The sequence below is a fragment of the Peromyscus californicus genome, unplaced genomic scaffold (genome assembly GCF_007827085.1).
Source record: "Peromyscus californicus insignis strain IS unplaced genomic scaffold, ASM782708v3 Scaffold_3__1_contigs__length_106647218, whole genome shotgun sequence".
Lineage (NCBI taxonomy): Eukaryota > Metazoa > Chordata > Mammalia > Rodentia > Cricetidae > Peromyscus > Peromyscus californicus.
Genome location: NW_026294551.1, coordinates 51,769,389 through 51,788,489, shown reverse-complemented (window position 1 = coordinate 51,788,489; position 19,101 = coordinate 51,769,389). Strand labels below are relative to the sequence as shown.

General features: G+C 40.1%; 1 protein-coding gene across 3 annotated transcripts in view; it reads left to right on the top strand.

Moving 5' to 3' along the window:
- Positions 1–19,101, top strand: part of Rabep1 (rabaptin, RAB GTPase binding effector protein 1) — a 106,201-nt gene that overhangs the window by 61,699 nt on the left and 25,401 nt on the right. For 2 of the 3 annotated variants that reach the window (XM_052756402.1, XM_052756403.1), the window contains exons 9-12: positions 6,212–6,679; positions 8,131–8,235; positions 9,908–10,024; positions 14,401–14,499. In XM_052756402.1, the coding sequence (XP_052612362.1) occupies positions 6,212–6,679; positions 8,131–8,235; positions 9,908–10,024; positions 14,401–14,499 (789 nt within the window). The remainder of the gene's footprint in view (positions 1–6,211; positions 6,680–8,130; positions 8,236–9,907; positions 10,025–14,400; positions 14,500–19,101) is intronic. The other variant, XM_052756404.1, reaches the window with a different exon arrangement.

Genomic DNA, 19,101 nt, shown 5'->3' with positions numbered 1-19,101 from the left:
AGTCACCTGATGTCTTTTTAAAAAAAGATTTGGTATATATATGGATACATATATATGTGTGTATATGTGTACATATATATTACATACACATATATACATATATATTTAAACATAGGTGTTTTTTGCCTGCATGTACGTCTATGCGCCATGTTGCATGTAGTGCTCACAGAGGCCAAAGGAGGGCCTCAGATTCCTGGGACTAGAATTACAGATGGTTGAGACATCCCAGTGGATGCTGGGAATCAAACCCACATGGAATAGCAGTCAGTGCTCTTAACTGTAGAGCCATATCTCCAGCCCCTGATGTCTGTTTTTAATGTGAATTATACATATTGCTAAATACTTGGTTTTTTTTGGTGGGGGGACGACAGAGTCTTGGTATGTAGCCCAGGCTGATCTTGCTCTCAAGGTTACTCCTTCCTCAGCTTCCTGAACATTGGAATTGATTACAGAAGCTTGCCACCTGTTCAGCTCTAGCATTAGGGCTTCAGTTCTGAAATAGAAGGTACAGTTTGGCAGATCGCATTGAAGCTTCGAGGAAGAGTGCAAGCGTCGGGATGTAGTATGTCAGATGTTGTGCCTGTGGTCTGTCATCTCATACCTATAGTACGGGAAGGGCCTCTGCACTGACTTCCTGCCTTTGATTTCTCGTACTCTACTGTACCCTCAGCATTACTGTCCATTTTTCTTCCTTTAGTGTGGTTGTGGTCAGACCACTCTTGTATGCAAAACCACCACTGAATACCATAACCTACATCATTGAGTGGAGATTCTTTACATAGACTATTGAAACTCACATCCTCTGTAAGAGCAGCAAGTATTTTTAACCATTGGGCCATCTTTTTAGCTCCAAGAAGGATTTTCTTTAAAACAAATAAGCAAACATTTTTATTTTAGTATATGGAGTGGGGTGGGGTGGGGGGCACTCAGAATGCATATGGAGGTCAGGACTGTTTTTCCTCCCATCTTGTGGGACCTGGGAATCAAAATTAGGTCTTTGGGCTATCTCTCTGGGCCAGAGTCTCCTAATACTCATCCTTTCTTTAGTAAAGGAAATACTTTTGTATCTAATGCCTTTGGAATCAAAATAAGGACCCTCCTTTCCCAGTTGAATGGCCCTTCACGCTTTCCTCTTGTTCTTACTTCATCACAGTTAGGCCTGGCTGCTTGTGGTCCATACCTGTAAGTGTTGTTTATGCTGGGCTGGAGAGATGGCTCAGAGGTTAAGAGCACCGACTGCTCTTCCAGAGGTCCTGAGTTCAATTCCCAGCACCCACATGGTGGCTGACAACCATCTGTAATGAGATCTGGCGCCCTCTTCCGTATACATAATAAATAAATAAATCTTTAAAAAAAAGTGTTGTTTATGCTATCCTTGTTGCTTATGATTTCATACTTACAAGGTCCATAGCTACAGTTCAGTAGTAGAGTACTTGCTTAACATGTGTAAGGCCCTAGTTTGATCTCCAGCATTGGAAAGGTGGGGAGTTCAGTCATACACACTTGCCTAACTTTCACCTCCTTTCCCAGCTGGTGAACAGTTACAGTTAAGTTGAATACATATTCCTAACAGGTCTGTTGTTTCTGTTTAGTTTATAGATTTACTCTGAACCATGTATAGTACAGTTCCTGGTGGCTTATATTTTCATCTTTATTGATAGCTTGACATTAGTTTCTTTTTTTTTTAAATCTAACAGACACTGAAAAGTATGATGCCCTTGTTTTTGTACATTTTTTTGTTTGTTTTGGAGCACACACTAAGGACCGACTGACAGTTCTACTCTGCATTTTTTTTAAATACTTAGACTCTCAAAAGAATGTCTCTATCTTTTTGTTCAGATATTACATGGCATTTGCATGATGCAGTAATCTATCTGGGAATGTTTAGAAAACAGGAAAGGAGAATTTGTGATTTATAAAGAAGTATTTCTGTTATTTTTGCTTCTTTTTTTAACAGCTTTCTCATACTGTGCATATCATTTCCCAGCCTTTAAAGTATATTTTAGACTTTCTGCTGGAGGATGCAGCTCCATGGCAGAATGTTGACCAGCATGCATGAGGTCCTAGGTTTAGTTCTTGGTAGTAACAACTGTCACCTCCACCATGTGTATGTGTATTTTCAACTTTCAGACCTGATGTTTTGCATTTTCAGTGTTGAATATAATTGTTTTATGTTCAGAATCATGGTAATTTAATTTGGCTGGTAAATTAAAATTAATATGGAATGCTTTGGAGACTTAGATTTATTGCTAAGGACATTTAATATTTTTGAGCACTCCCATGTCATCTTTATTTTGGTACTTAGATTATGCTTTTTCACTATGAAAGTAATAGAAAATATTATGGAGCATTTCTGAAGTACAGGAGGGGCCATACAAATAAAAATAATTGTTTTGACTACCCAGAGAAAACTGTCTCTTAATGTTTTGGCATGTGTCATTCTCCTTTTTTCTGTTTCCTTTTCCAAAGATAGCATAAATATGTTCCCATTTGTTTTGTTTGTTTGCTTTCCTTTATTTTGTTTAAGACAGACTTTATGTATTCCAGGCTGACCTTGAGCTTCTGAGCTTTCTGCCTCTGTCTTCCTTGCGTTGGAATTACAGGCATGTGACATCATGCCTGACTGGTACTTTGCACACATACTCTACATAGTGACTACATGCTTATGAATGTTCCTCCTTGGTTAAATCTACTTTAAGGTTTTGGCACCCTTAAATTTTTTTAATCCATGCAATAAAATTTTAATATGTAAATGTACTATAATCCCTTTGGCCATTTTCCTACTACTTTGTTGCCAGGTTTTAATTTATGAGGTGCCTGACAGCATGAAGTGGTCGGTACCTTTGGAACAACCTGCTTTTAACTTTTCTGTCTTTTCCCTCAGGTCTAGTATGCTTTAAACAAGTGTTGTACCACTGATATGCATTCCCAGCTCATGGTTCTCCTAGAAATGAGAGCCATAGCTTGCCTTGCAAGCACAGGGAGAAACTCAGGACCGGCCAGTTTGAATAATTCTGGCAGCCTTTGGGCCATAGGAACTTGATGGGTTGTTTGGGACCTACCTGTTCCTGGGTGATCTGGGGCAGGGGAAATAATGGCTTGGTGAAAACTGGATAAAGGAGTAGTTGGGGTATGGATTTGAGATTGTCCAGTTTTACATGTGAGGACTGTCTCCAAGCAGGCAGTAGGATGTATGTATCATCTCTCCTGTGGAATACAAACATGACTAATATACCACTTACCAAATTGGTTATCTTTTTTGCTGCCGTAAATGTTTTCATTAAATAATGCTGTAATGCTATTATATATAATTTTCCTTGCACAAATCACTGTAATGTATCTCATTATTTAAGTCCTTAGAAAAAGAATAGATAAGTTTAAAGGCATTAACGTTTTTAAGGTAATGTAAAATATTGTAGAATCAAATATTAGAAAGACCACAGACGAGTCTTTTGTTTTTGTATTTATTATTTATCCTGGTGGGAGCATATGTGTCATGGCACATTTGTGGAGCTACGAGGCAACTTGTGAAATTGAGTTCTCTTCCTCTACCATGTGGTTTGAGGTAAAGCTCAGATCATCAGACTTAGTGGAAAGTGCCTATAAAAGTGGAGCTGAAAAAAAAAAAAAGTGGAGCTGTCTTGGTGGCCAGGAACAGTTTTCACTTCCTTAGCTGTTCGTATTTCTCAAGCTTTTGCTAAGGTGATAGACTAGTAGTTCTTTAAGTGGCCATCACAGCTGATCTTTCTTTTCCCCACTGTCTTCATGTCACTTCAATATATGTGATCACAGTAGTTGAGTTTTTTGAATTAAATTTATTATATTATTTTGTGTATTATGTGTGTTTTGCCTGCATGAGTATCTATACACCATGTGTGTGAAGTGTTGGATTCCTCTGGGACTAGAGTTTAAATATGTTTGTGAGCCAACATGTGGGTGCTGGGGATCAAACTTGGGTCCTCTGGAAGAGCAGCCTGTGCTCCTAACTGCTGAGCCATCTCTCCAGCCCTGATGTTAGGATTTTTTAGTTTATTTTCATTTTGTAAGCTTACAGAATGGATTCGTGGTCTAGTTTTTTTTTTGGGACATTTGCCATCATTAGCTTAATTAAATTAGGTTTATTTTCCCAGCAGTTTGAATTTCAGATGACTGAAAATATTTGAAAGGAAAGAAATAGAAATTAGAAAAAAAATTACACCAGATAATAGTTTGTCGTCCCGTGTCCCCCCCCCCCCCCCCCCCAGACAGGGTTTGACAGGGTTTCTCTGTGTAGCTTTACGCCTTTCCTGGAACTCACTTGGTAGCCCAGGCTGGCCTCGAACTCACAGAGATCCGCCTGGCTCTGCCTCCTGAGTGCTGGGATTAAAGGCAGATAATAGTTTTAAAACACTTGAAAATAAAAACAAATGAAATCAACTTATGTATTCCTCAGTCTCTTCTAGTTGGTCCATAAAAGGATATTTAAAACAAAAAGTCGGTCTAACATGGTGGCACAATGCCTTTAACTCTGGCACTTGGAAGCAGGGTTAGATAGATCTTTGTGAGTTTCAGGTCAGTTGAAGCTACATAATGAGACTATTTTAAAAAGTGGGGGTATGACATTATTTTAAAGAACTGTTGGGACTGGAGAGATGGCTTAGCAGTTGATAGCACTGGCTCTTCTTCTAGAGGATCCAAGTTCAAGTCCCAGCACCCACTGGCAGCTCACAGCTGTCTGCAACTCCAGCTCCAATGCACAAAAAATTTAAATAACTAATTAATTAAAAGAAATCATTGTCATTTTAATCATTTTTGTTTGTTTGTTTTCCGAGACAGAATTTCTTTCTGTAATAGCCCTAGCTGTCTTGGAACTCGCTTTGTAGACCAGGCTGGCCTCAAACTCAAAGAGATCCTTCTGTGCCTGCCTCCTGAGTGCTGGAGTTAAAGGCATGCACCACCATGCCTGGCTGTCATTTTAATCTTTAAAAAAAAGATTTGTTTATTTTATGTGTGTGTGCCTAAATATAGCATACAAACCACATGTGTGCAGGCACCTGTATAGGTGAGCAGAGGGCATTGAATTTCCTGGAACTGGAGTTGCAAGTGGTTGTGAGCCATCATGTAGGTGATGGGAACCAAACCTAGGTCCTGTGCAAGAGTAGACAGTGGTCTTAACCACTGAGCCCCACCTCTTCAGCCCAAGAATAGTCATTTAAATGGAATATAATTTCAAAAAAACTCACTACATTTTTTATTCTTTAATTATTTTGACATTGTGTGCACGCGCGCGTGCGCGCATCATACATCTAGAAGTGAGAGGCCAACTTTCTGAGTTGGTTTTGTCCATGTGGGTCCTGAACTCAGGTTATCCAGTTTCAAGAAGCAAGCACCTTTAACTGCTGAACCATGGTGCTGACTCTCCCTGTTATTTATTTTTTATTTTTTGAGACAGGGTTTCTTTGTGAACCCTGGCTGGTCTGGAACTCAGAGATCCTCCAGCCTCTGCCTCCCAAGTGCTGGGATTAAAGGTGTGTGCGCCAACACTGCCTAGCCTCTTCTTGTTATTGTTACTCTCACTCTGTGATTGAATTGTACAGTAGCACTAGTCTGCATTTGCATCTCCCTCATCCTCTCCTCTCTTCTTCCCTCATTCGTCTCTTCTCTCTGGAACCTAGATTGTTCTTCCAGTTTATTCTCTCTGCCTGCCAGCCCTGCCTATTCTTTTTCTGCCTAGCTATTGGCCGTTCAGCTCTTTATTAGACTAATCAGGTGCCTTAGGCAGACAATGTGAAACAAATGCAACACGTCTTTACATAGTTAAAACAAAAGTAACACACCTTTACACAGTTAAATATTCTGTAGCAAAAACAAATGTAACACATCTTTGCCTAGTTAAATAATATTTCACAACACAGATGTTCCAGAGCATGGAGCTCACCTCTATCTTTTGTCATTACATATAGTATTGTGAGAGCCCATTTACTTTTTCTCAAGAAACTATACATATCTTAAAATTAGAAGTTGTATTTTGTTTACGAATCTAACCTGTGCCTGAGTAATACCCAACATACAAAGAAATTTATTTGATAAATAGTTGTTCAATGATTATGTCTAGGCAGCAAAATAATGATTATGTGTAATGTGTGACAAAATATATATAGTACATGATAGCTTTTCTCTTTTGGGGTTCAGAGAATTATCTAACTTGAAAATATATGTTTTTACATTTCAGGAGCATTTAGACAGCACCCATGGGTCAGTTCATTCCTTAGATGCAGACTTGCTGTTACCATCTGGAGATCCATTCAGTAAATCAGACAATGACATGTTTAAAGATGGACTCCGGAGAGCTCAGTCTACAGACAGCTTGGGAACCTCAAGCTCATTGCAATCAAAAGCATTGGGCTATAACTACAAAGCAAAGTCTGCTGGAAACTTGGATGAGTCGGATTTTGGACCACTGGTTGGAGCAGATTCTGTGTCTGAGAACTTTGATACTGTGTCGCTTGGGTCACTGCAGATGCCAAGTGGATTTATGTTAACCAAAGATCAAGAAAGAGCAATTAAGGCAATGACACCTGAACAGGAGGAAACAGCATCCCTCCTCTCTAGTGTCACCCAGGGTATGGAGAGTGCATATGTATCTCCCAGTGGTTACCGCTTAGTGAGTGAGACTGAATGGAATCTCCTGCAGAAAGAGGTGAGCTATTCTGATCTTGTTTCTTTTGTTCTCTTTTTGTTTCGAGACAAAGTTTCATGTAGCCCAAGTTAACCTCCAATTTATTATATAGTGAAGATGACCTTGAAATTCAGAGGATGACTCTTGATTTCCTGTCTGTACCTCTCCAGTGCTGGGATTATAGGTGTATGCCACCACAGCTTGCTCTCCGGAACTCTGGAGGGATTAGGTAACTTTGGCATTAATTATTGATTCAGTAGATAGTTCCTGGAGTCAGTGCAGGCATGTGCTGCTAGCAAGTATGTGTTAGCACACACCCACCCTTGTCAAGTCTGCCTTGTCTCTTCTATATGACAGTCACAAAAAGCTGGCTGGCCAGTGGTGTTAACAAGCATCATAGTTAGAGCAGCCTGAATTTGGGCTTTTAGTTTACTGAAGCTGAGTGTATGCCGTGATTCACTTACTCATTTTTTCTTTAGTTCTAAAATGCAAAAGTGGTTAAGAACTTGATACAGAGAGTGGGTTTAAGGAGGATTGGGAAATATGGAAGAGAAAAAAAGGCAGCCTCGATGAAGGGTAATTTTCCTTAAAGTATTTTCAAACTTAAAAGATTAGGTTTTATAAGAATGTAAGTTGTGTCAGCTGGTGGTGGCACATGCCTTTAATCCCAGCACTTAAGAGGCAGATGCAGGCAGAGCTCTGTGAGTTCAAGGCCAGCCTGGTCTACAGAGCGAGTTTCAGGACAGGCTCCAAAACTACACAGAGAAACCCTGTGTTGGGGTGGGGGGATGACGGGGAGGTGTAAGTTGTATTTGCACAGTGCTTTACAGATTTCCAAGCCTTTTCACATACCTCGTCTCTTTGAGCTTTATGATTATAATGAGGCAGTCAGGTCATAACTGTTCCCAGTTACAGATGAAGAAACTGTCTCAGAAAGATCAAGTGAAATCTGGGTTAGAATCGAGGTTTTCTGACACTCGTGCTTTCCCTACTCAGGGCTACTTCTCTTTAAAGAAGCACTCAGTGAGTACGTGGAGCAGGCTGCTAACCCTAAATAAGCCACTGTCCTTGAGGGATGCAGGACATGTAATGAACATGCTACTTACTGGTGGTGTACCCAGTGTGTCACTGGAGCCGGCCATGGGGGAATCAGCACTGCCTTTCTTTTCTTCTTCCCATTGGGTAGAGAGCATTGAGTGCATGGCGTAGCCCTTTTGCTTGTTTTGTGTGTTCTTCAAATGTGATGTTTTGTGGCCCTTGGTGATAAGTTGTGTCCCTTGTTTTCCTACCATACTTGTACTGGAGGTTATGACTTTTGGAATCTGACTCTGTAAGTTCTTCCTGTAAATCTCTGAAGTATTTACTCTGCTATTCACTTAGTAACATTGGTAAGAGTGTGCATTCATTCCTCAAGTATGAGACATAGAATTATTTTGTTCTGCCTGATAAGTGGTAATTTTGGTGCCCTTCAGGTACATAATGCTGGAAATAAGCTTGGTAGACGTTGTGATATGTGTTCCAATTATGAAAAACAGTTACAAGGAATTCAGATTCAGGAAGCTGAAACAAGAGACCAGGTGAGTTTCATTAGAGGCACAGAGTTGTCTTTTCCCCCCACCCCCATCTGCTTTATGGAGTGTCTCTCTCTGGTGATGGAATAATCTAGCACATACAATGGCAGCTGATTTTCAGTGAGAGCCCACTAGGACTCTGGATATTCATGCTTCATTAGCATGCCAACACCATATCAGCCAACTCAGCTCTCAGATGTGCTAACAGCACCTTAGCTCCTTTCTCTGCACCCTGTCACCCAAAGCCCCAACACCTAAACTTGATGCTGGCCTGATCTCACCCATAGTATACGTCATGGTACAGAGATTAGGGAGGTAAGATTTACTGTGGTCTCTGACAGAGTAAAAGCTAGCTGGATGTCATGGTGGCCAGAATTTGAACTCTTTGCTTATTGCCTATTTGTTGTAAATTTGTTGACTTGATTAATGGTAATTCATAGGGCATAGAAGTTAAGCTTCTGCAGGTTTGGACTGCTGAACTTGAGGGTAAAGTTCTTTTCCAAATACAAAGTAGAATAGTATGACATTGGTAACACTTAGGAAACCATATAGAATTTAACAAGAGTAGGCCTTGTGAAAGCATGTCAGGAAAAAAAGAATATTTTTCTTTGGTTGTTATGAAGATTATTTACTGCCTTTGTCATCAGAATTTGAAGGAGGTTAGAATGATGATCTCATATTCTCAAATGTCACTGTAGTCTTTTTTGATAGTTTACAGGTGAAATTTTCAAGCTACTTATAAAACTAAGATAATATATTGGCCTCTGATAGCCTGACGTGGAAAAGGGCTATCTTGGATTCCTTAATTATTTCTATAGACTTTTATTAATGCTTCTTGTGTGCCTGGTATTTTGCTGGATCCTAGCAATTCAGATACAGCTGAAAGATGGTTTTGACCCATAAGGAGCTTTCAGCTTTACAAACCAAAACATAAGTTCAGTCTAGCTGGTTCCTAGAGATGAACATCTACATTAGAGGAGGGTTTGCAGCTTAGTTGTAGGCTCAGGAGAGGCAGCATTGTGTTGCTTGTTTTACAGCCTGCTTTCAAATTAGGAGAACTAGAGAAGGAGAAAGTCTATTTAAGGAGGGGAAATGTGCAGAGTTGTGAGAGAATATGTTCCAGGACACATGACTGGTGTGGGAGTTTATAAACTAGTGGGAGAAGGAGTTGCAAAGGAAGGCCAGATAGACCAGTGAGGGGAGGTGATAATCAGGGGAGATTAAGTTTAAGCCTGGCAACTTTGGAGGCATTATTGCTTTTAAGTGGGAAAATCGTTGTAATTCCACTTTTATAAAATTTATAGGGTTCATGTGAATTGTAGATCAGAGGCAGGGGATAGAGGAGTTAGGGAGGCCAACTCTAGATCCTGGAGGGCCTAACAGAAAAGAGGTTTTCAAATGAGATTATGTATGTGAAAAGCTGTTGCTAACTGTAAAGCATAATGTAGTTCTTGATGTTGTTCATTTCTTTCTGAATTGACAAATCTATGGTACTTCTCCAAAAATTTTTTGGAGTTATTTATTTTTAACTTACACAAAAGTTGTGGGCTGTGGGTATAGCACAGTCCAGCCATTGCCTGGCATGCATGAGGCCCTGGAATGAACTCCTAGTGCCGCTGTAAACAACTACAGTAAAAACCCCACTGCTTCCTTCTTGTTGACTTTTTAAATTCTATAGGTGAAGAAACTGCAGGTAATGCTAAGGCAAGCTAATGACCAGCTAGAGAAGACGATGAAAGAGAAACAGGAGCTAGAGGACTTTATCAAGCAGAGCTCTGAGGACTCAAGCCACCAAGTGAGTGATGCCCGAGAGATGACTCGATTGTTAAAATTACATTTAAAACTTCAAAGAGTAGTTATTTTATTTCTTTTGCTTTGAAGATTTGGCAGTTTTATTTTCTCTTGAGACAAAAAGTGTTTACTGATCTCTCTGTGCTGTTTTTTAAAAAAGAACTTATATTTTTAAATGTGTAGGAGTGTATTGTCTACATGTATGTATGTGCACCACTTGCATGCTTGGTCCCCTTAAGGTCAGAAGAAAGGGATACCCTGAAATTGGAGTTAAATGGATAGTTGTAAGCCACCATGTGTGTGCTGGAACCAAACCGAGGTCCTCTTCAAGAGCAACAAGTTTCTTAACTGCTGAGCCATCTCTCCAGCAGCTTGTTATCATGGGTTTTCCTTTGAAATAATCAGTTAATGTATTTAATGCATTTCTAAGGGTCTGAAGGATCTGATTTTTCTTTTTTGTGTTTCCTTTGTTTTCCTTGGTGCACAAGAGCCTCACTAACAAGAAGTTAGGAATTGCTGGCTGGGAATGTAGCTCAGTTGGTAGAGTGCTTATCTAGTATTTATTAACCACTGGCTTTGATCCCTAGCCCTATATAAACTGGGGGTGATGGTACATAGCTCTTATCTCTGTTGTACCCAGAGCCCCCCAAAGACCACCAAGAGACCAAATCTGATGCAAAAGCAGAGTCTTTTTACTGTTGCGAGTTGACCCGGGCCTCTTTGTCCATTTGACACAGCAACAGAGCAGAAGAGACCCTGAGTAGCAAGGGGGCAGGATATTTATAGGGAGTAAAGCATGCGGGGGTTTGGGGTCTACAGACTACATAGGAACAGACTCAGGATTGATGTACCTCCCATCTGGAGGTGCTGTCCTGTGCTTCTGTATGCTTTTCTTTTTTAATTTTATAGTTTTTTAAAATACTTTTTATTCTTGAGAATTTCATAAATGTATTTTCCATATTTTGTCTTTTTTTCTTCAAATCCATCTTTTAGTTGACTAGTTTTTCTTTAAATGTTTACTCTTCTCTGTAAAACGACTGTATTTTTAGCAAGAAAACTATTATCTCTTTCAGCGGTTGCTATGGTTACTACGTTTTTTTTCTTTATCATGAACCAGCTAGCTGTAACTTTAATTGGCTTCTTCTACTATATTGGGACATCTAGTGGGGTTTTCCTGTAACTAGAGCTAGAGCTCAAGGGCACATCATGCTGTGAAGACCTGTTAGGTCTTTTTCATAGCCTGTCATGGCTGCAGAATAGCCAAGGCAGGGGTCCAGGCAGGGGCCTGGGTTCCTCAATCTCATCACTTGGGAGGTAGGGGCAAGAAGGTTAGAAGTTCAAGGCCATTCTTAGTTATGGAATTGGAGACTAATCTGGCTGTTTGAGACCTTGTCTCAAAAACCAAAACAAGGGCTGGCAAGTTGGCTCAGTGGGTAAGGGTGTTTACCACTAAGCCTGAGTTCAGTCCTGGTTCCCACTTCTTCTTCGTCCTCATCCTCTTCTTATTGAGACAGGGTCTCTCTACATAGCCCTGCCTGTCCTGGAACTCATTATGTAGACCACACTGACCTTGAACTCAAGAGATCCACCTGTTTCTACCTCCAAAGTGCTGGGATTAAAGGCATGCATTACCATTCCTGGCAAAAATTGTTTTTAGCCACATCACTATTTATCCAAACAACAGTTGAGAGATGCTTAGGTGTTTCTAATATTTGACAAGGGTGAATTTTCTATGAAGATTTTTGTATATGTCTATTGGTGGATACATGGACTGACTTTTCTTGAGCACAGGGAGAAATGGTGAGAGAGATTGGGAGGTTGTTTGATCGACTCACCCTTCAGTTCTTCTAGCTATTTCTGCTGGCCATTAGTTGTTCAAATATTTATGTGTTGTTAGACATCTGTGCTTCTGTATGCTTTTCTTTTTTAATTTTATAGTTTTTTAAAATACTTTTTATTCTTGAGAATTTCATAAATGTATTTTCCATATTTTGTCTTTTTTTTCTTCAAATCCATCTTTTAGTTGACTAGTTTTTCTTTAAATGTTTACTCTTCTCTGTAAAACGACTGTATTTTTAGCTTAGGTAATTGATTTTTTTCCAGTTTATTATTTAATATTGGCTATTATTCATTATCCCTAGTTCTCTGATAATTCCAAATTTTGTCATTTAGGCCTTTGAATAAGTCTATTTAGTAGCTAATAGCTCATGTATCTGGACTCATTGAAGACCTATATCTATTGCCTGGTTTTTTAAAAAGCCATTTCCTTGTGTATTTGTGTTGAATGCTGTATAGTCTATTAAAAATAAATAATGAATGCACTGGGTTGGGGATGTACTAAGTGGGTAGAGTGCTTGCCTAGCATGCATGAGGCCCTTGGCTCATTCCTTGGCACCACAGGTGTGGTCGTACATCCCTCTAATCCCAGCACTTGGGAGGTTGAGATAAGATCAGAAGTTCAAGGGCATTTCTTTATGAGAGGCAGGTAACTAGTGATACTCACAGTGCTGCATCATTTTATGCAGTTACAGGAACTGAGATTGTATAAAGTTTGGAAGGTTAGATTATTAAAAGTATTCATTTCCCCAAGAATGTGGTCCTTGTGGCTCTAGTTTACCAGGTATTTTCTTGGTGCATCCTGGATTTCTTATTTTGCCATCCTATTTGGCTCTCAGATGCCCTGCCCTGCTCTCTGTGTCACAGCTGTTTATTTAGAATTGGTACTTTTAGAGAGCTGCTTCAAACACTATGCCCTGTCCTGTGTATTTATTAGTTGTCCAGTGCCTTCAAGGAGATAAGAGTTTTGGGGGTGGCGAGATCGCTTCAGAGGTTAAGAACATATACTGCTCTTGTAGAGGACCTAAATTAGGTTTCCAGCATCCTTGTCTGGCCACCTACAGTTGCCTCTAACTCCAGCTCCAAAAGATCTGATGCTCTCTTCTGGCCTTTACAGATACTGCACTCACATGCACAAACCTAAACTCAGACATACACATATGCACATAAGTAAAAATACAACTAAAATCTTTTGAAAAGATACATCTTATATTTTTATACAGCCCAATTTTCAGTAGTTTTGTTCACATCACCTAATCTGTCATTATTAGAAACAAAATTCTTTTTTAAAAAAAGTAATTAATTTAATTTAATGTGCATTGGTGTGAGGGTGTCAGATCCCCTGAAACTGGAGTTAGAGACAGTTGTGAGCTGCCACGTGGGTGTTGGGAATTGAACCTAGGTCCTCTGAAAGAGCAGCCAGTGCTCTTAATCTCTGAGCCATCTCACCAGCCCCACAAAAAAATTTTTTTTTGTCGTTGTTGTTGTTTGGTTTTGTTTTTTGAGATAGGATTTCTCTGTGTAGCCCTGGCTGTCCTGAAACTTGTTCTGTATACCAGGCCATAGACCAGGCTGGCCTCGAACTCACAGAGATCTGTCTACCTCTACCTCTCGAGTACTGGGATTAAAGGCGTGCGCCACCACTGCCTAGCTAGAAACAAAATTCTAACTTTTTTTTTTTTTGCCTAGACAAAATTATTTTTGTAAGTTTTTGTGTGTGAATGATCAGTTTTCAATAATTCCCTCCCCAGGAATATTAACACTAATCCAAAACAGTTGAGAGTTAAGTGATATTAATCACTCTTTAGTATCTACTTTAGAAGATTGTAACCAACTCAGAAAGGATTCATTTATCCTTTAAAGGTGTGCTGTTTCCTCTCTTCCTCTCCTTCCTTCATTTTAAAGAAATATATTTACTTGTGTGCGTGCGCATGCACAAGTACACACATACACACACACACACACACACACACGCCATTCATGTGTATATGTATATGTATATGTATATGTATATGTATATGTATATGTATATGTATATGTATATGTATATGTATATGTATATGTATATGTATATGTATATGTATATGTATAGCCATGGCACCTGTGTGGAGATCAGAGGACAACTTGCAGGAATCAGTTCTTTCTTCCACCAGATGGGTTGTGAGGAGCAAACTCAGGTCATCAGGCTTAGCAGCAAGTTCCTTTATCTGCCGTGCCTTTACTCCAGCCCTAGGCTTCTAGTTTTGTTTTGTTTAATTTAATTTAATTTTTTAAAGCTTCTTAATAATGCATCTTTAACTAGGTCATGTGGGTTCTCATCAGTCTCAGAACCAGTTACTACTGTTTGTTGATATGAGTCAGCATGTGACTTAACCTTTGCTAATGCACAAAGGTACCCAAGAGTCTTGCCATATAGCAAGTGCACACATTGGTTGAATGAAAGATGAATGGTTCCCATGGATTTGCTGTGGAGTAATGGGATTCAGGGTTAGCTTCAGATAACCAATTTGTAACTGCATTTTCATGTGCACATCTTCTATTCAGATATCTTCACTTGTCCTAAGAGCTCAAGCTTCCGAGGTTTTACTTGAAGAGTTACAACAGAGCTTTTCTCAAGCAAAGAGGGATGTTCAGGAACAGATGGTAAGTCAGTGTGTGAAGCACATGTCATATGCTACCTTTATTCCTGTTTTTTTCTTTCTCTAAATTATCTTTAATGTGACTGTTACCCTGTTCAAAGTAGCTCCTGTTGTATACTCCAGGGCCTACAGAACATTTGTGATGGTGAAATACTGTACAGACATCATTTCTTCTAAGCAGAGCTCCTCATCCTGCCCCATTTCATCTTTTGCCTTTTTGACTTGGGTAACCTAAACAGAGTAAATTATGATAAACCAGTATTTAATTTTCAGTTTAAAATACAAGCTAAAACAATAGAGATAATTGTCATCTCCAGCTCACACAGCTTTTGAGTACTTACGTTTTCCTAGGCAGCTTATTAACTTCCCAGAATTTACATATTTGCTGTAGCTCTGGAGACCTTTCAGGAGGCTATTAGATGTGAGGGATGGAAGCAGAGCTTCATGAGTAGTGGCCACCGGGAGCCTTTGTGGACTAGTTTGTGGGAGCCTGTTCTCGGGTTCCTCGTGGCTTTACCCATAGAGGATGATTAGGACCACAGGCCTGAGTTCAGGTGTCTGAGATGGTCTGCACTTGGCTGTGCTGGGGGAGGAGATCTTTTGCTCCACCCCTTGGCGTCTCTATAAAAACCCTGGGGCAGAGACAGTCGGGGGCCGTTGGAATAGGTTCCAGGCCCTCTCGAGGCTATCCTTTATTTTCTATCTGTTTATCTCTGCAAGATTCTCCACAATAAATCCTTCTATCTAATATTTCCTGCTGCTCGCACTCAAGAAAACTCTGGGGAACTGTGGGGGTGGTGGGTAAACGCCCCACAGAATGGCGCCATGAACAGGGACTAAAGAAAAAAGAAAAAAAAAGGGACTAAAGAAAAAAAAGGAGGGACTAAAAAAGGGACAAAAAAGGGGGACTAAAGACAAATGAACAGGGAATAAAGACAAAGTAATAGGGACTAAAGATAAAGGAAAATAATAGTTTTACAGAGTTTTGGCGAAAGTGCTGAGTCAGCCCTGCCAGTGGATAAGGCATGCCGGTGTTATGGAAAATATATATTTTTTATATATATTGAGAGGCAGGGGTTTTATCCTCGAGAGAAAAGGAAAGCGGACTGGAAGGATGTCCGATGCTGCAGCGCAAAATTCTCTTCTGTAAAAATTTTCTATCTTCTATCCCTTTCTCAATTTCTTATCTGTGAAAAATAAGTATAAGGTATAGGGTAGTAAAATAGTGTAGGAAAAACTTAGAAGTGTAAGATTGTGTAGGAAAAAATAAGGCAACTAGACAGAAAAACTCTTCAATTTTCTAACTTTGGGGGCTATGAACGCAAACTGGGGGAAAAAATCTTTCTTTGGGCTTTTCAGGTAGTAAAAAAGCTCTTCTTTGAGCTTATGGGGAAGAAAAAGTTTCCTATGGAAGCTTTTGTCCTGGGGACAACTGAAATGCTAAGTCCAAGCGGCAGGAGAAAGTGTTTTATCCCTGAGGCAAAAATGGGGGTATAAAAAGCCAAAAAGTTTAAAGTTCAGAAGTTTTGGGAAAAGTTGGTCTTTCTCTCTTGGGGAAAAAAATCTTTCTCTTAAACTATAAAGCTTTCCTTGGAAATTTTGGGGGAAAATCTCTCTAAAAAGCCTTCATCTTTCTCAAAAGCTCTTAAACTTATAAAACTAAAGCCTTTAACTTTCTCAAAAGGGCAAAAATTAGAATCACCTGAAGATATTAGTATGGGGACCACCTGTGATTAGCTCTAAGGGGAAACAACAAACCTCTTAAGACAGCAAAACCTCTCTAAGTTCTCTTTCAAGCTTTAAAAATCCTCCTTGCAATGCAGGAGGCAGGGACAAGTTCCTAAAAACCTCTTCTAAGCTGTCTGTCTCTTCAAGCTAGTACCCTGAGGGAAACACTTGGGAGAGTGTGGGTAAAGAGCTACAGAGAGCCCCAAAGGGCAGGAAACCTTACCTGAGAAAAGCAAAAAAGCCAAGCTTTTCAGTTACAGCCGAGCTGAGGCATCGAAGGTTTTGTTTGAGTGAGCGTTTCAGAATGAAAGGGTGCTCCTAATAGTCCTAATGCAAAGATTCCCTGAAGCAATGCAAACTCCGTTAGCATTGTATCCTCGCTTCTGACCAAAAACCCAGAGGCGACTGGCCAGCATCTCTGAGTTGGGGTGCATTTCGGGGATACTAGGGTTCCTGCAGTTGCAAACTTCCTGGAGCACAGAGCTGAGGCAGGAAGGTGCAGGACCCAGGGGAAGATTGCCAATGAACAAAGCTAAAGCCAGTGGGAACGGCACAGTTGCTTGCTTTCCTACAAGTCCCGGGTTGATAGGTCCACAGCTAAAAAAAAGAAATCTGAGAAAAAAGCTTTTCTATCAAAGTAAGGACCTTTCTGGGAAAACAGTAAAGCTGAACTGTGTCTGAAGCAGTTGTGCTGCTGAGTCAGAACGCTGTCTGGGGAAAGAGCCCAGTCAGGGCAGAACAGAACTATCCAGGAGTAAAGTTTTCTTTTCTGTCAGAGAAAGCATCTCTTTGAGAAAAGCTTTGTTTCAACTGACTCCCTGAGATGAGGGAGTGTGGCCCTAAGGGGTGATTGCCTCTGGCATAAGCTCTGTCCTTGAGCACCCAGACAAGCAAACCCAACCCACTGGGGGACTGGGCCAAGTGAAGGCCTGATGAGACAAAACACCTGTCCTAATGGGAGTTTAGAAATGGCAAAAAATCCCTTGTTAGATTTTCAGTCTGTACGCAAACCACACAGACCCCGAAAACAAACAGACAAAAAGCCCTACTACCTTCAGGAGCAGGGAAAGCCACCACTGTAGTGTCGGAAACTGTTTCTGGGGTAGCGGGATAAACTGAGACCAAACTGGGAACTGTCTGGGAGAAAGACTCTGAAGAAACAGAAGGGACAGATTCCTCCCCAGAAAATGCATGACCTGTGAAAAGCTGCTAGAATCTGTGGCAGATTGGGGGAGGGGGGAAGGGGAAGCCCCTACCTCCAAAGGCAGCTAGCAGAGGTACAGAGCTGCAGACAGATACCTGAAGCTCTGCATCTGGGGAAGGAAGGAACAAACAAAATGAGAATAAAATTAGTGGGAGAAAATCTCTTCTGAAGGAGCTATGGAAAAGCTGTTGTACATGATCTTGTTTTTCACTGACTGGCTAAAACAAACACAAGCCCGGAGGAAAGGTGCTATCAGGAATGCCCACCTCAATGCCGGCTAACAAGGCAGGTGCGGTTCTGATTTGGGGCCAGTGTCAAATGAAGGAGAGACACCTGTTAAAGCCAGTTGAGGAGAGAATAGAAATCTCCCAACGTGCCATAGCTGAAAATGTAAAATGCTTGTTCAAATCTCCCGTTACAAAAGCAAAAAACTTTGTTCAAACCTCCCTGACAAGAATTTCTAAGCAAGTCTGGTAAAAGAACCAGTTGACTCTCAGACCCGAAAAGATCTATGGGAAATGACTGATGGGAAATGATATAAGGAAAATGATATAAGGGACTGATATGGGACTGATATTATTATGGACAATATAAGGGAAATGCATTCTGGGAAAGGTAGTTTTTCTGCTAAAGATGGCGACATTGTTCTGAAACTTTTGTAAGCTCGAAAATATGCTCATGGTAAACTTAAAATACAGCTTTTAAAAGAATAAGGAGGAAAATAAGGAGGAAAAGCATCAGTTCCAATGAAAAATTGAAAGGATACGGAAGTTCCGCGGTTTGGGGCTCCGTTGGTAAAATGCCTTATTTACCCTAATAGCTGTGCAAATTTTTATGGTAGTTGGAAGACAAAAAGCTACCTATAAGAGGAAACAAGCCACTTTAAAATCCTTAAAACAAGAGAAAGCAGTTTATATACTGAACGTTGTCTTAGATATAAAGAAACATGTTGAAATTTAAGAAGTTCTTTGCCTTGAATGAACAGTCTGCAATGAGTGATTCCTTTGTAAATCTAATAAGGAGACAAGGAAACAGGCATTCAAAGAAATGACTGCTTATAGATGGGAACAAACTTCAGAAAATCTAGCTGTCTTAAAAAAGAGATGCTTCACCCGAAAGTTCCTTATAAGAAATCAATGCTAAATATCACAGCTGCTAATACCATCAGGAGTTAAAGCTAATGAAATGAAAATACTAAATCCTGAAAATGCTTTTTCTCAGAGTAAGCTAATGAAGGATACGTTTCATGAAAGAACATCTGTGTTCTTGACTCCTTTGAATAGTAACAGTTTTGGTTAAAATATTGGAACTAACAACAATCAAGTCAAAATGTTTCAACAAATCCAAGATGCTATTCCACAAAAGAAAGCTGCCATGCTTTGTGGGCCATATTAGAGCTCACTCCAATCTTCCTGGTCCTTTAGCTGAGGGTAATGCGAAATGGAAAGATCCCTGCTTGGGATTATAAAAGGGTCCTGATCCTGTTTTAATATGGGGTTGAGGACATGTTTGTGTTTTTTCACAAGAGGAGAATGAAGCTCGGTGGTTACCGGAGCGTCTGGTAAGGGGTGTGGAATTAAGGAAGGGTCAGCTCCAATGATGTTCCTATAAAGGAACCAGAATGAAAGTGGCTCGATCAGTGTTTCTGAGGTTTTGTCACTAGTTAATGCAAAC